The sequence below is a fragment of the Podarcis bocagei genome (genome assembly GCF_964188305.1).
Source record: "Podarcis bocagei genome assembly, chromosome: Z".
In the NCBI taxonomy this organism is placed as follows: Eukaryota; Metazoa; Chordata; class Lepidosauria; order Squamata; family Lacertidae; genus Podarcis; species Podarcis bocagei.
The window spans coordinates 1013486-1028430 of NC_138140.1; the positions used below are offsets into that span (position 1 = coordinate 1013486).

The 14945-nt window shown below is 42.4% G+C and overlaps 1 protein-coding gene across 3 annotated transcripts in view; it reads right to left on the reverse strand.

Annotated features, from left to right (window-relative positions):
* NEK6 (NIMA related kinase 6) overlaps positions 1-14945 on the reverse strand; it is a 96188-nt gene that overhangs the window by 50634 nt on the left and 30609 nt on the right. For 2 of the 3 annotated variants that reach the window (XM_081179833.1, XM_081179832.1), the window contains exon 2: positions 8195-8316. In XM_081179833.1, coding sequence (XP_081035959.1) covers positions 8195-8287 — 93 coding nt within the window. In that variant the 5' untranslated portion in view covers positions 8288-8316. Of the gene's footprint in view, positions 1-5957; positions 6102-8194; positions 8317-14945 lie in introns of those variants that run through there. The other variant, XM_081179834.1, reaches the window with a different exon arrangement.

A 14945-nucleotide genomic window follows, 5' to 3' on the forward strand; every position in this document is an offset into this window, starting at 1 on the left:
AGCCAGGGGGGCAGCTGCCCCCCTATATCAAGTAAAACATAGAGATACTTAACCAACTTATCAATAACATCGGTTCTGCCCCCTAACAAAATTCCTGTCCCCCCCAACAAAAATCCTGGCTACCCCCATGGTGAAGGGATTCCCACCCGCCAAAAAAATGCTTCCCCCCCCCTTTCTACTATGAAGTTGAACCTCCCTGCATATTTCAAGAGGTCCCAATGCATCATTTATTTAGTTTACAATTCACCATACATTTGATCCAATATCAGTTACTCTTAAAAGTCTGATAAAAATAAAAGGGTGTTCACCAATATGAGGATGATACCCAGCTCTACCTCTCATTTAAACTGGAACCAGTGAAGGTGGTGAAGGTCCTGTGTGAGTGTCTGGATGCAGATGGAAGATGCATGGAGGTTAACAGATTGAGGTTGAATCCCAACAAGACAGAAATACTGTTTCTGGGGGATGGGGGTGGGCAGTGGGGGTGGGGGACTCCGGGTCCTGAATGGGGTAACTGTGCCCCTGAAGGACCAGGTGTGCAGCCTGGGAGTCATCCATGAAGGCGCAGGTCAATTCTGTGTCCAGGGCAGCTGTCTACCAGCTCCATCTGCTACGTGGCTGAGACCCTTCCTGACTGCAGACTGTCTCGCTGAACTGGTGCATGCTCTGGCTATCTCTCGCTTAGACTACTGCCATGCGCTCTACATGGGGCTACCTTTGAAGGTTACCCGGAAACTACAACTAATCCAGAATGCGGCAGCCAGACTGGTGACTGGGAGTGGCCGCCGAAACCATGTAACACCAGTCATAAAGGATCTACGTTGGCTCCCAGGACGTTTCTGAGCATAATTCAAAGTGTTGATGTGGACCTTTCAAGCCCTAAACCAGGGGTTGGCAACGTTTTTTGAGGCTGGTCTGGTCCACTCCCTGGCAGACCTCTCAGTGGGCAGGAGCGTGCATGCCCGTGCGTGCGCTCAAGCTATTTCCAGCACACTTCCTGGACAGTGGAGCGCACATGCTCATGTGCACACGCTATTACCAGCGCTCTTCTGACCCAGAAGTTGGTCCCCGCGGCGAGGAAAAAAATAGCGCAGGAAAAAACCCACAGAATCTCCACGCCAATCCACGGAACAGCCGTGGGCCGGTTCCAGGAAGTTCATGGGCTGGAACCGACCCATGGGCCTTAGGTTGCCAACCTCTGCCCTAAACAGCCTTGGCTCAGTATACCTGAAGGAATGTCTCCACCTGTTGTCCAGTCCAGACATGGAGGCCCAGATCCAAGAGCCTTCTGGTGGTTCCCTCACTGCGAGAAGTGAGTTACAGGGAACCAGGCAGTTGGCCTTCTTGGCAGCAGTGGCAGGCTCTCCCTGTGCAACACTCTCCCATCAGATGCCCAGGAAATAAAGAATTAAACCACTTTATAAAGAACCACACAACTAATAGGAGACATCTGAAGGCAGCCCTGTATCGGGAAGTTTTTAATGTTTGATGTTTTATTGTGTTTTTAGTATCCTGTTGGGAGCCGCCCAGAGTGGCTGGGGCAACCAGTCAGATGGGCAGCTTAATAATACGGAAACTGTATGTTGGTACACAATTGAAAGTTGGCAAAAATACTTCACTGTGTCACTGTGGTATATGTTTATGTGCCAGTACTGGGAAGGCGGAAATACCTATTTTTAAAACTAAGGCAAGAGGCTGAATGTCTGCCTGAGCAGTACACACCACAGTACAGAGCCAATTAAAGGCATCTGTAAGGTGCACCTGACCGGCCTTGTCAGCCTCATAACATGCTTCCAGCCTACACCATCTGCACTGACGCCACATGGGAATTGGTGAAGCCATGATGTAGAGCATGGTGTTACCACACTGAATATTGCAATGCATTTCATCTTGGAGAGAAGTGTATGGGCAGAAAGCACTTATTGGGCACCATGAGTGTTGTCTACTCAACAACTTTGCTCACAACATGAGGTCTGCAGTTTAAAAAAAATAAAAATAAAAAATAAAAATGCAATTGCACAAAATAAAGCCACAGCTGCTATCCATGAACGTAACAATATTTCTCAACTGATTGGGAAGCATGAATAGAGCAAGTATCATACCATTAAACCTCCTCAGGGACAGTCCAGTTGCTCCACAAGAGAGAGCACACAAATAGATATGAGAACAAGCAGATATAAACATATGTTAACACTGCAAATTCTGGCAGAATGCATGCCTTGCCTGCAAAAGTTTCTAGGTTTAGTCCACGGCATCTCCAGCTGAAAAAAAAAAATCTGCAAAGAAGGCTGAAAACACTCTTCTCAAAATCAAATTCATTGGATTCAAATGGTAGATTGGGAAAGACTATGGAAGAATGACATGAAATTTACGGCCTGTGTTTTACTTAAAGAGAATTATATGAAAATATTATACAGATGGTACCTAATTCTGGTTAAATTAGCAAAAATGTATAAAGTAAAAGATAATAAGATTTGCATATGTAAAGAAGCGGAGGGCACTTTTTACCATATGTGGCGGCAATGTAAAGTTATAAAAAAAGGGAAATGATATATAATGAATCCTGCTAATGTATTAACTTGTATGCATTGCTTTTGTATATATGCAATAAACATTCCCCATTCCTTTTTAAATTTATTGTCTTCTTGGTTTCTAATTCTCCCGGTTAATTTAGCCATTTCCGCGTATTCCATTAACTTAGTTTGCCACAGAGGCTAGACTTGTCAATCAGAAGGTTGGTGGTTCGAATCCCCGCAACGGGGTGAGCTCCCGTTGCTCGGTCCCTGCTCCTGCCTACCTAGCAGAAAGCTTGTCAAAGTGCAAGTGGATGAATAGGTACCGCTCCGGCGGGAAGGTAAACGGCGTTTCCGTGCGCTACTCTGGTTCGCCAGAAGCGGCTTAGTCATGCTGGCCACATGACCTGGAAGCTCTCTCGGCCAGTAAAGCAAGATGAGCGCTGCAACCCCAGAGTCGTTCGCGACTGGACCTAATGGTCGGGGATCCCTTTACCGTTACCTATTATTATTATTATTATTATTATTACTATTATTATTATTTCAGGAGCCATTTCTATTTAAGTCTCACTTAAGGCAACACTAACTAAAATTAATTTGTTGCATTAGCTTCAAGCACTAAGAAATGGCTTGATAAAAGTATCAAACCAAATTAGTAGGCAGCAAGAATAATAAAATGCAGATTTTAAACATTTCCCCCATTAGAAATGCCAACGAATTTTGAGTTATTGCCACCTTTAGCTAAGAAAATTCTCTCCATTCCAACCTACACCAATGCGGTGTGGGTCTGACAACAAACTGGCAGCAATTCTAGTTATATATTCACTTACTCTAATTAGAAAACTTCTAAATAGAAAGTTCTATTGTGAGTCATAAGGAAAAGGTTAACTATAACACTAAATATAAATACTGCAGACGAGCAGCAAGGGATGATTCTAAACCACCTCTTCAAGTCTTCCGGGACGTGTATGCAGCAAATTGTGACACGTAACCAATTTATCTGTCAATGTTGCAACTTTATTCCCTTTCCCAAAAGTGGTTCCCCAACTCTGTATATGAAAGCCCACAAAACAACTACTGCTCCCACTTTTGCATAATCCTTTAGAATGCAAGAAGTCTATGTGCTTGTGATGTATGTTTGGTGGACAATGTGACAGTTAAAATTCCCCTGCATGTTTTGCCTTTCAGAACAAAAACCAGAGTTGTAATGGATCACAAAAGTTACGTCCGGTGGTACCTTGGTTCTCAAACAGCCTAGTTCATGAACAACTTAGAACCTGAACGTCACAAACCCGGAAGTGAGCATTCCAGTTCTCAATATATATTTTTTGAAGTTGAACGTGTCCTGAGCTTCCATTTTTAGTGTTGCACTTCCGTTTTCAGAGAGAGAGAGAGAGAGAGAGAGAGAGAGAGAGAGAGAGAGAGAGAGAGATCGAAAGATTGTGCTGACTGGGGTGGTGGGGAGAAGCATTTTAGGGGTAGTTTTTCAACAGCTTGGAACGGATTAATCCGTTTTGCATTACTTTCTATGGGAAAGCGCACCTTGGTTTTGGAATGTTTTGGTTTTGGAACGGACTTCCAGAACGGATTAAGTTTGAGAACCAAGGTACCACTGCATAGTACCTGAATTCTCTAAACCAGCCTTCCCCAACCTGGTGCCCTCCAGATAGTGTTGGACTTCAACTCTCACTACCCTGCACTCCTGGCTCTGCTGGTTGGGGCTGACGGGGGAGGACACCAGGTTGGAGAAGGCTGCCTTAGGCATTCTCAAAACTCATCCATCTTTTTTGTTGTTGTTATGAATTTTGACTTTAAGAAAGTTATTGTTCTATAGCATATCAGAATGTTATGGATGAAATCCAGTACAAATGCAATCAAGATACAAATACAAAAGTAAGCAAGCCCAATAATTTCAAATAGCCATACTTGGTCATAGTTTGTTTAGTTATAGGAATTTATAGTGTACTGTTCAGTGTGCAGTCCCAGGGTGGGAAAACTCTATCTCTGGAGGAAGGTTAGATAATAGTTTTATTCTACACTGATTAACCATTTTGCTAAAATTTTACAGTAAAATATCCTTAATCACCAGTCATAAGATCTAATCAAAACATGGACAGAAGATGAAAAACAGATGACCTAAACCTGGCACTGACCTAAACCAGTCATTGGGAGACCAAAATACCCTCTGATAAGGAAGACATCCCATGCTTCTGGCTATGTAACTGTTCTGATAAACAGTGGTGCCATTTAAAAGGATTATCATCTGACTTTTCAGGAACCCCATACTTATGAAGGCTATTCCGAAGACATTTTCTCTCTGCTGAGTATAAAATAACCCTATTTGTTTTTTGAAAAGTTCTCTCCACAGTCTCCCGAAAAGGATGATCTTTTAAAATAACTTAAATCCATTTTGTGATCTGAGTGGTGCTCAAATATTTTAATGTCTACCAAGACAATCACATTTTGAAGTACAACGATTGTATAATTGATATATTCGTATACACCTTGAGCTAGTTTGTTAAAATGACTCTTATTTCCTCCCTCTGGAACACCCTTCCATCGGATGTCAAGGAAATACAGAACTACACAACATTTAGAAGACATCTGAAGGCAGCCCTGTATTGAGAAGTTTTTAGTGTTTAATATTTTATTATGTTTTTATATGTGCTGGGAGCCATCCAGAGTAGCTGGGGCAATCCAGCCAGATGGGTGGGGTATAAATAATAATAAAATTAATATTGTTATTGTTTTATTGTTACGGTTATTATTATTCCAGGAGCAAAAATGGGACAGTTATTTCTGGTATCTTCTCTCCTTACTGCCCATTGAGACAAATGACATAAAATACCTGACATATCAATCAGACCAACTCCATTTTCTCAATCAACAACCTTCTCTAAAAAAAATAAAAATCAGCTTCTGTTAACGTCAATTCAATAATGTGTAGTGATTCAGTTAACAATAACAGCTGTCATTTCACTCTTAATCTCTACAATATAAAGTATTAGGATTATAGTCAACAATACAAAGACAAACTGTCAGAAACCCAGTCTGCCAAAATCTGCTAAGCTTTATCAAATCACAAATCGATCCACATTTAATAATGTAGCAGTAAACTACTGCAATCAATACGCCCAAAAATGTATTCAAGAAGCTCAGTAAATCTAGAACAAGATCAGAAATAAGTAAGAAAATTCACTGAAAAACTGAAAGAAAAAAAGAGAGCTCATCAGACACTGTCCGTCAAACATCCATGGAAGGCAATTCCACAGATTCCGGAGATTATCTGCTCCATTGCCTAATTCTTAGTACAGCCAAGTATGTTTCTTAAAATCCAATTGAAAGCGGCTTCTCAATACCTTAAACAGGAGCTCTGATCAATACATTATCCTCTTTAATAATAGCCTCCAAGAGACTCAAGAGCTGCTACCACATCATCCCCACCTTCAGTCTTTTCTCTTGTAGTTCCAGTTCTTTAAGCCTCTCTGCAGGACAAGCTTCCAAACCCTTAATCATCTTCACTGGTCTCCCTCCTCCATCTCCAGTCTTGAGTCCAAGAGCATAGACACAACTTTAACAGAGGCTGGAAGTGGCCAAAAATGCACTTAAAAATGACCACTTCTGACAATGATGTATCCTGTCAGGCCCACAGGAGAAGACAGTATTAGCCACTAATTACATTTAACTATGTCATTAGAAATTCCAACATGTGCTCTAAGAAGCCATGAATGTATCTGCTGCGTAAGAACACTTCCTAATCTTGTTCATGGAATAATTACATGGGCTCCATCCTGCCAAATGAGACTGTAATTAACCCTAATTGCTTAAAATGTAACTTGGCTAATTCAAGGAGATCAATTACTATTAAATGACTTAATATGACAAATTACTGCAGTAGGGGAGGGGGGGAGCGTTCCACACAGGCTATTTCAACGCAGCACTGAGCACCATGTGTTCACAAGCAATTCAATTTTTTTTCTAGATCTCATAGTTGTACTTCGCTTTTGCTCTCTTAATGAATTAGCTCAGCAATGAATGGCAGGACTCACAATCCAAATGTTACCAATTTTCCAGGAAGAGCCTTGCCAGATTCATAATTCTGCAGTATTGATGGGCAACACCAACCCAATGCTTAAGAAAAGCTAGTATTGCTTCTTCAGAGTAGACCTCTTCAATATGCATGACTACACGCAATATGCAATACTACACTTAAGGAACGTGACATGGCCATGGCCACAGAAAGAGAGATCGAACATTTATTACAACAACATCATTCTGGGCAGCTTCCAACAAAATATTAAAACACAAAAAACCCCTCAAACATTAAAGACATCCCTGTACAGGGCTGCCTTCAGATGTCTTCTAAAAGTCAGATAGTTGTTTATTTCCTTGACATCTGATGAGATGAGAGGGCGGGCACCACTACCGGCGGGTTCCACAAGGTGGGCACCACTACCGGCGGGTTCCACAAGGTGGGCACCACTACCGGCGGGTTCCACAAGGTGGGCACCACTACCGAGAAGGCCCTCTGCCTGGTGCCCTGTAATTTGACTTCTTGCAGGGAGGGAACCGCCAGAAGGCCCTCGGCACTGGACCTCAATGTCTGCGCTGAACGATGGGGGTGGAGACGCTCCTTCAGGTCTACTGGGCTGAGGCCGTTTAGGGCTTTAAAGGTCAGCACCAACACTTTGTATTGTGCTCAGAAACGTACAGGGAGCTGATCTAGGTCCTTCAGGACCGGTGTTATATGGTCTCAGCAGCCCCTCCAAGTCATAAGTCTGGCAGCTGCATTTTGGATTACAGTCAAACCTCAGTTGTCAAACGTAATCCGTTCTGGAAGACTGTTCGATTTCCAAAACGTTTGACAACCGAGGCGCAGCTTCCCATTGGTTGCAATAGCTTCTTGCACTCAAGTGGAAGCCGCATTGGATGTTCAGGTTCCGAAAAACACTTGAAAACCCGGAGCATTTACTCCTGGGTTTTCAACATTAGGGAGCCAAAATGTACAATAATGGAGGCATTCCGGAACCGAGGTTTGACTGTAGTTATAATTTCTGAGTCACATTCAAAGGTAGCCCCATGTAGAGCGCATGGCAGTAGTCCATCACAGCAGTCCTGTGAGGCAGGTACGCTGACAGAGACTAGCCCTTTTGTGTCTGGACGGGGATTTTAAACATGGGTTTCCCCAATCCAAGACCAACAAGCTTGTTTTCTCCTGCTCTGGAGGGCAGGACTTGAACCAATGCCTTCAAGTTACAAGAAAGGAGATTCCGACTAAACACCAGAGAAGAGTTTTCTGACAAAAGAGCTGTTCCACAGGGAAACGGATTTCCTCAGGAGACGTGGCCTCTCCTTCACTGGAGGCTTTTAAGCAGAGGTTGGGAGGCCACCTGTCCTGGATGCTTTAGCTGAGATTCCTGCATTGCAGGCGGTTGGACTGGGTGACCCAGTTTTATGATTCTAACCACTACAACTACAGTGACTCCAGAGTCACATAAAGAAAAATATTAGCTGGCATGATGTGGGAGGAATACTTGCTTCAAGCATTCTGGTCAGGAACTTCCCTGTTTTTCCACAAATAGATTTTGTAATGACATCCTACATTTTGAAATTAATTATTGATTTTAAGAGTTGTCAAATATTTGAAGCAGAGGACCAAGAGAAAGAAAACGGCTGCTTACTTGTGCATCATGCTGGTATTCCTGGCTTGCCACTTTGCAGAGCGGGCTGTTCTGGTCCCCCAGATGATGAGGATGACTGTGTTGTCCTTCCATAGTAACATTCCAGATTTTGCCTTTTAGCTCTGCGGAAACAAGAACACACCTGTGTCAAAGCAAAAGGCACCTACATGGCTGAACTCAAGCGGATTAGCAGGAAGAACCAGTAAATGTCACTATTCTCTGGTGATATACATACAACTTCACATTTGGACAGTTCTTCCCTGTCCCCCCATCACAGGCAATTATCTGACCAGTATCACAAACTCTACATCCCACAAGGAACATATTCTTGATAAAGAAGCTAGCAGAAATGTCTGTCTCTTCCTCTCTCACTGCCAATCTCTTCCTTTTGTCCTTCACTGCTTATATCAGCTGCTAGCACCCAAGCCCCATGTTTCCTGGATCCTCTGTCACAGGTGTGAAGTACAGTGGTACCTTGGGATGCGAACGGGATCCGTACTGGAGCCCCGTTCGCATCCTGAACAGAACGTAAGACACGACTGCGTGTCTGTGTATGCGCAGGTCGCGTTTCACCGCTTCCATGCATGCACATGATGTCATTTTGACCATCTGCGCATGCGCAAGCAGCAAAACCCGGAAGTAACGTGCTCCGTTACTTCCGGGTTGCCACGGAGCGCAACCCAAAAATACTTATCCTGAAGTGTATTTATCCTGAGGTATGACTGTATTACAAAGGATATATGGGGACTGGGCCGCTTTTACCATCACAAGAGGGAAGGGAGACCCTAGAAAGGTAAGTACCAGTTTGTCACACATTTTCACAGAGTACTGACCCAGAACCTTCCACCTTGCCCACATTAGGACATGAGAGGTTGAGGACACTCACTATATTCCAAGCACAGCAAGAGAGAAGCAAGGCATAGCAAGCATCTAATATTTCAATACAAATTTGCACATTCTTCTGAATGTCACAGAAGCAAAAGTTGGCCATTTTTAATTATTCCACAAAACCCTTATTTAAGTGCAACTGGTTATATATAATGGTTACAGCTGTCAACGAAGGCAAATGCAAATTCTAAGGAGATAATACAGAAAACGAAAGAACACCAAACATTACTTTTTTGACCATTATAAAAACACCATGTGACAGTCTAAACATATGGAGATTAGGCTACAATGACTGGATCCTCTTCTATGGTTACATTCATGAAATATAATAGCAGATGTGGTCCACGTATCCTCTTCTGGCTCAAAGAAGAAGAAAATAATACTGCCAACTTTAGCTGAGAGCGAACTTGTGACAATTCTGTGGTACCAGAATGACGCAACCCAGACAGAGTTGTGTTATGACTGATGTTAAACATGAGTTGCTCACAGATGCTTGTTGTAATTGCACGTCCTTCATAAACTAACTTGCAACACGACACATTCTAGCTACAATGCTTATGTCAACTTGGATTCTTCCCACTTGCCACCACCCTGTCATGCACCATGAAGACACTTCCCCTTATCAGTCGGTGCAAAGATCCAACCATGACACTTCCAAAGTACACTGCCGAGGCAGCTGGAAGATATGACCCCAAATCCCAGAGAAGCATCTACAGCTTCCCAGAAGTGGGAAATATTCCCCAGGCTTCTGTAAATTCCTTTCTAGAAATAAAAGTCTCCAGAGGCAGTAAGGATCAAGAGGGAAGCAGCAGTAACATTAGGGACACTTAGTAATGCTCCCCAGGAACAAGTCTGTAAAGCACTAACTTTAAATATTTGACTCCATAAAGTATATGACAAAAGCTAACTAAAATAAAGAATTTAAATTAATTGTGGGGTATCATTCTACAGCCCCATCCCTGGACTCTAGGCTTCAAAAACCATCTTTTCTCTGCTGCCTTTAGGCTTTGGTTTCAACATGGATTGCAAAAAATTGTGCTGTTTGATTTTTCTTATAGTATTTTTAGCTTTATGCTGGTCATTTTTTGGATTATGGATTTGGATGTTTTAAATTGTATAACAACAACAACAACAACAGAGAGGAAGACACAGAGGGAAAGAGCCATGTTAGCTGTTTGTAGCAAGAACCAAGTTTTGCGGCACTTTAAGGATAAACACAGAACTTCAGTTTTTTAGGATAGCTGCCAAGTTGAGGTTCCACAGCCACAATAGTTTTGTTTGTTTTTAAAGTAGAGACTAGAGCACTAATACCACTTCTGAAGCTCCTCCAAAAAAAATCCAAGCAGATTTGTGTTGATAAAACTCAAAGGCAGTCCAGAGTCCACAGCTGGGTGACTAGAGAGAAGACAATCAGAATACCTGCTTAGAAAGCACTACACACTGCAACTAGAGTGATGGCGAAGGTGGTTCTGTCAGACTACAAACCACCTGAAAGAGTCTCCTGGCACCGTTTCCCACAGATGCAATACAGGTGGTGAAGAAGGTCCTCTTCCCCGTAGCTATCGCCACTTGGCAGGCTCAACGTTGAGCTCTAACCCATGTTCGGTTCAGAACAAGTTTTTCACCCTGGAGCTCTAGCCAACTCTGCAATTGTTTCATTGCCCTCAGCTTCATGGAAAACTATGGGGCCATCTGTGCTCCATGCAACTGGAGAGGGCGCTTCGGAGCCAGACGGTTGATAGCCCTGGTTAACTCTGCATTCCAGGGAATCAGCTGAAAGGACATCAACATGGGATAAAACACCCCCTACCACTCTCTGGAAACCATTTGGCTTCGTTAAGTGGCGGGGGTGGGCCATCCGAATCAGCTCCACCTCCCTGCAGAGGGGAAGGTTTGTGGAGAAGCCTAGCTGCTTTGTTGGATCTTATATTGGAGTGGATGAAATGAACGTTGTTTATAGCAGACAGATGAAGAATCGGAAGTCCCTTACCTTCTGAATTTTTTTTCTCTTTCTCTCTCAGCTAACCTCTTTTCTATTTCTTTTTCTTTATTTCTCTTTCATTTTCTTTATTCCTTTAGTCCCCCTCCTTCTCTTTATGTTCTTATTGTATTTAGATAAAAAAGGGAGAATATTTCATATTAAGTTTTGTATTTTTCTCTATCAGCACCAATAAAATTTATTCCGGGGGGGCAGAAATAAAAGGAGTGAAAAGGAACACAAAACCCAAGGACAAGAAGCACAGAACTCCAGCCTACAAAGCAATCAAGCTGCAACTTCTCCCACTAGACAACAATATGAACAGCTATCAGTTTCACTAACTACTTGTCTTATCATTCACTAGAAATGACATCACATTTACAGTGTAGCATTTCTCCAAAAAACAATTCTGCCCCCCCCCCCTGTTTTAGAAACTGAGTCAGTATGTAAAAGAGAATTTGGTAAACACTGCAATTGCTGGGAATGGGCAGGGGTAAAATCCGGTCCTGTTACAACTGTTTGGTTAAATCTGAAGTGAAGGGCTAGAGATTACCAGACAATGAATTAGTACCATGTGACTGAAATGCACAGCTCTGAAAGTACACAGGAGAAGGAAAGGAAGCGGGTAACTAGCTGAATTGAAGAAACTGAGAAATCAACAGCCATATCTAATTTGCAAGGATGTTTGTGGTATTTCTCAGTTCTTTGGAGTTGTCAGCATTTTATCACCATCCACACTGTTTTAGATATTGCAGCAGTTTGTGGGTTTTCTGTGTACAACTAGACAGTCCTACTTTGAAAAACACACTTCTCAAAGAGCACCATGAATGGGATTTCTGATATAGAACATTTCATAAAAGCTATACAAATTGCACAGAGATGTTTTAATATTTGTCAGAATTAACCCTTGGCTTTTCATTTGTGAACGGTATAAATTTCATACCAAAGTACAAGAATTAGATCCCCAATGGCACATTCCTGCTGTTCTAGTTTAAGGTGACTTCCTCACAGGCACTGAGCCATGAGATATCTCAAACAGAAAAGGGTTCCTTTCTGAAACTGTGAAGCTTAGTCTGTCAGCAACACACACATGGAGAGCACACATGCTTCTGGCAGGCTCATGATTCTTTGGGGGCTGCAAGGAAGACAAGGTGTGCTTGCTTCCTATGAGAGATCAGAGACAGCCATTAGCAGCTCAGGACAGTACAGCTGCCACAAGTAATTCAGTAGTAGATAGGTAGCCGTGTTGGTCTGCCATAGTCAAAATAAAAAAATTCCTTCCAGTAGCACCTTAAAGACCAACTAAGTTAGTTCTTGGTATGAGCTTTCGTGTGCATACACACTTCTTCAGATACCTGGTATCTGAAGAAGTGTGTATGCACACGAAAGCTCATACCAAGAACTAACTTAGTTGGTCTTTAAGGTGCTACTGGAAGGAATTTTTTTATTTTGACAAGTAATTCAGTTTGGCTACTTGTTTCAAAGCATCTTTGCTTGCAAAGCTTTGGAAGGAGTAACGACAAAATATCAGTTTTGAAAAGTGATATGCGTCAGCTCACATGATACCAACACTGATTCTTGCTGACACCCAAGGGACACACTGTCCTGCTCAAAACTAGCAGCTATTCTGGGATGCTGGGAAAACATGCTATAGGTAGATCAGAGCATAACTCACGAGAGGCAAGGCAGCAAGTTGCAAATACCTACTTCTGTTGGTGAAAAAACTATGCTACCCTCAGCCAGAGAATCAATAGACTGCGCTATCTTTACTTTTAGAGTAGACACACTATAGAAAGCTGCCTTACACAGAGTCAGACCATTGGTCCACCATTGCCATTCATTAGATCAGTATTGTCTACACTGATCAGCAGTGACTCTTCCGGGATTCAGGATTGAGCCTTTTTCCAACCCTACCAGGGGTCTTTGGCATTCAAAGCAGATGTTTTACCACTGTAGAGATCTAATTATAACCCACGTATCTAGATTATTTAGATTCATTCCAATCTGGGTTAAGGCCTGGCCATGCGACAAGTCACTTTGATGGATGAACTTTACAGTAAGCAAGACGAAGGGGAGTGTGACTTTGCTCCTGCTCTTTGCTGCTTTTGATGATCATGGCATCCTCCTGGACCAACTCTCTGGAATGGGAATTGGGGACCCGATGTTACAGTGGCCCCAGTCCTGTCAATAGGACTGAGTCTAAAGGGTAGCCTTGGGAGAGTGTAGCGTCTGTTACCTGGCAATTACACTATGGGTTGCCACAGAACACTATTTTATCCTCAATGCTGTTTAGTATGTATAAGAAGCTATTGGGAGCGTTCTTTGGGTGTTTGGGGGCAAAATTCCATCAGTATGCTATTAACACTCAACTCTATTCCTCCATAACATCTAAATCAGGAGAGACTGTGAAAGCCCTGGACCAGTTCCAGGACACAGTGATGGGCTGGAGGAGGGAAAACAAGCTGTGCTTGAAGCCTTTGGTAAAGTAGAATATATTTAGCTTTTAATTCAGGACCCTGAACGCAACTCAATGATTAAACTTTGCACAGACAGCAAGGTGGATTATTGCTAATAGGTTAGAAACAACTGAAGACTTGATTGTAAAGCCAGAGTATTTCCTTTGTTATTTCCAAGAAACTTAAAAAGAGACAGGCCAGATCTATTCAAACTTTTCATGTTGGTGACATGCTTTTTTTAGACATACATCATTTCACGACACAAGTTTTACTAGCAAACCGATGGTTAAACTAACCCCTTTCCAGCTCCAGGAGGAGTGCTGGGAGCGTTCACATGACACACCTACACACTGCAGCCGACACACTAATGCAGGGATTGGCAAGGTTTACCTCGCCTGGGCTGGTTCACTCCAGCGGAGATCCCTCTGTGGGCCAGATCACCCGTGCCCCCGTGATCTCTGGCGTCTGCGTCAACATGATTTCCGGTGCCTGCGTAGATGCGATTTCTGGCACCGTGGAAGCGAATCCCCTGCTGCGTTGGTTTAGCGCAGCGCGCGGGGCCTTGCCAAGCAAGTGGCTCGGTTCGGGGGTGGCTCGTGGGCCAGTTAAACAACCCCCACGGGCCACATGTGGCCCATGGGCCCTAGGTTGCCTACCCCTGCACTAATGTGTCGTGACACACAGTTTGGAAAGCTCTGAGATAGGTCCTGGGGAATTTTATCATAAAGTAGAGTAGTAAGTGGAGTTTATTTTCTGAAAAGGCAGGCTGGTTAACAAGATAATGTGTTCTAATCTCCACTGCTAATAAATGCAAATGGTGCAAGGGGAAAGCTTCCAGCACTATTCTTTAAGGGTGACATTTCCAGAAATTCTAAGGTGAGGCAGTTCTGGCTTAACTGATTGTCTAATTAAAAAAATATTATTATTTTTTAGTATTAATCTTTTATTGAAAGAATTTCAGTTATAAAGAAAAAGAGAAAAGAGAAAAATAAGGAAATAAAAAAGAGAGAAAATGTGTAGAAACAAATACAAAAATACAATGTATATACTCAAATACATTATTATATAAATATATGTTATTATCCTAACATATATGTTGGTATTAATAGCCTACTACATTCTGTATAAACTCATTCCAAATGTCATATTGATCCAAGCAAAGTCTACATGCAGTCCATTCATAAGTTGAAAGTGTTGTCATATTGTCAACCCATTGATTAAAGGGCATCCTATCTTTATTCTTCCAATTCATCAGTATCAGTCTCTTGGCCACCATAAGGGTGCAAAGAACTTCCATACAATGGGTATATAATTAAAAAGAATATTATTCGATGAAAGTTTTAACTTTTTCTGTAGTCACACAGTCCAGCACTTTCTTCTGAAACTTAACAAGTAAAGAAAATTGTACACATGTATATTTCAAAGAGGC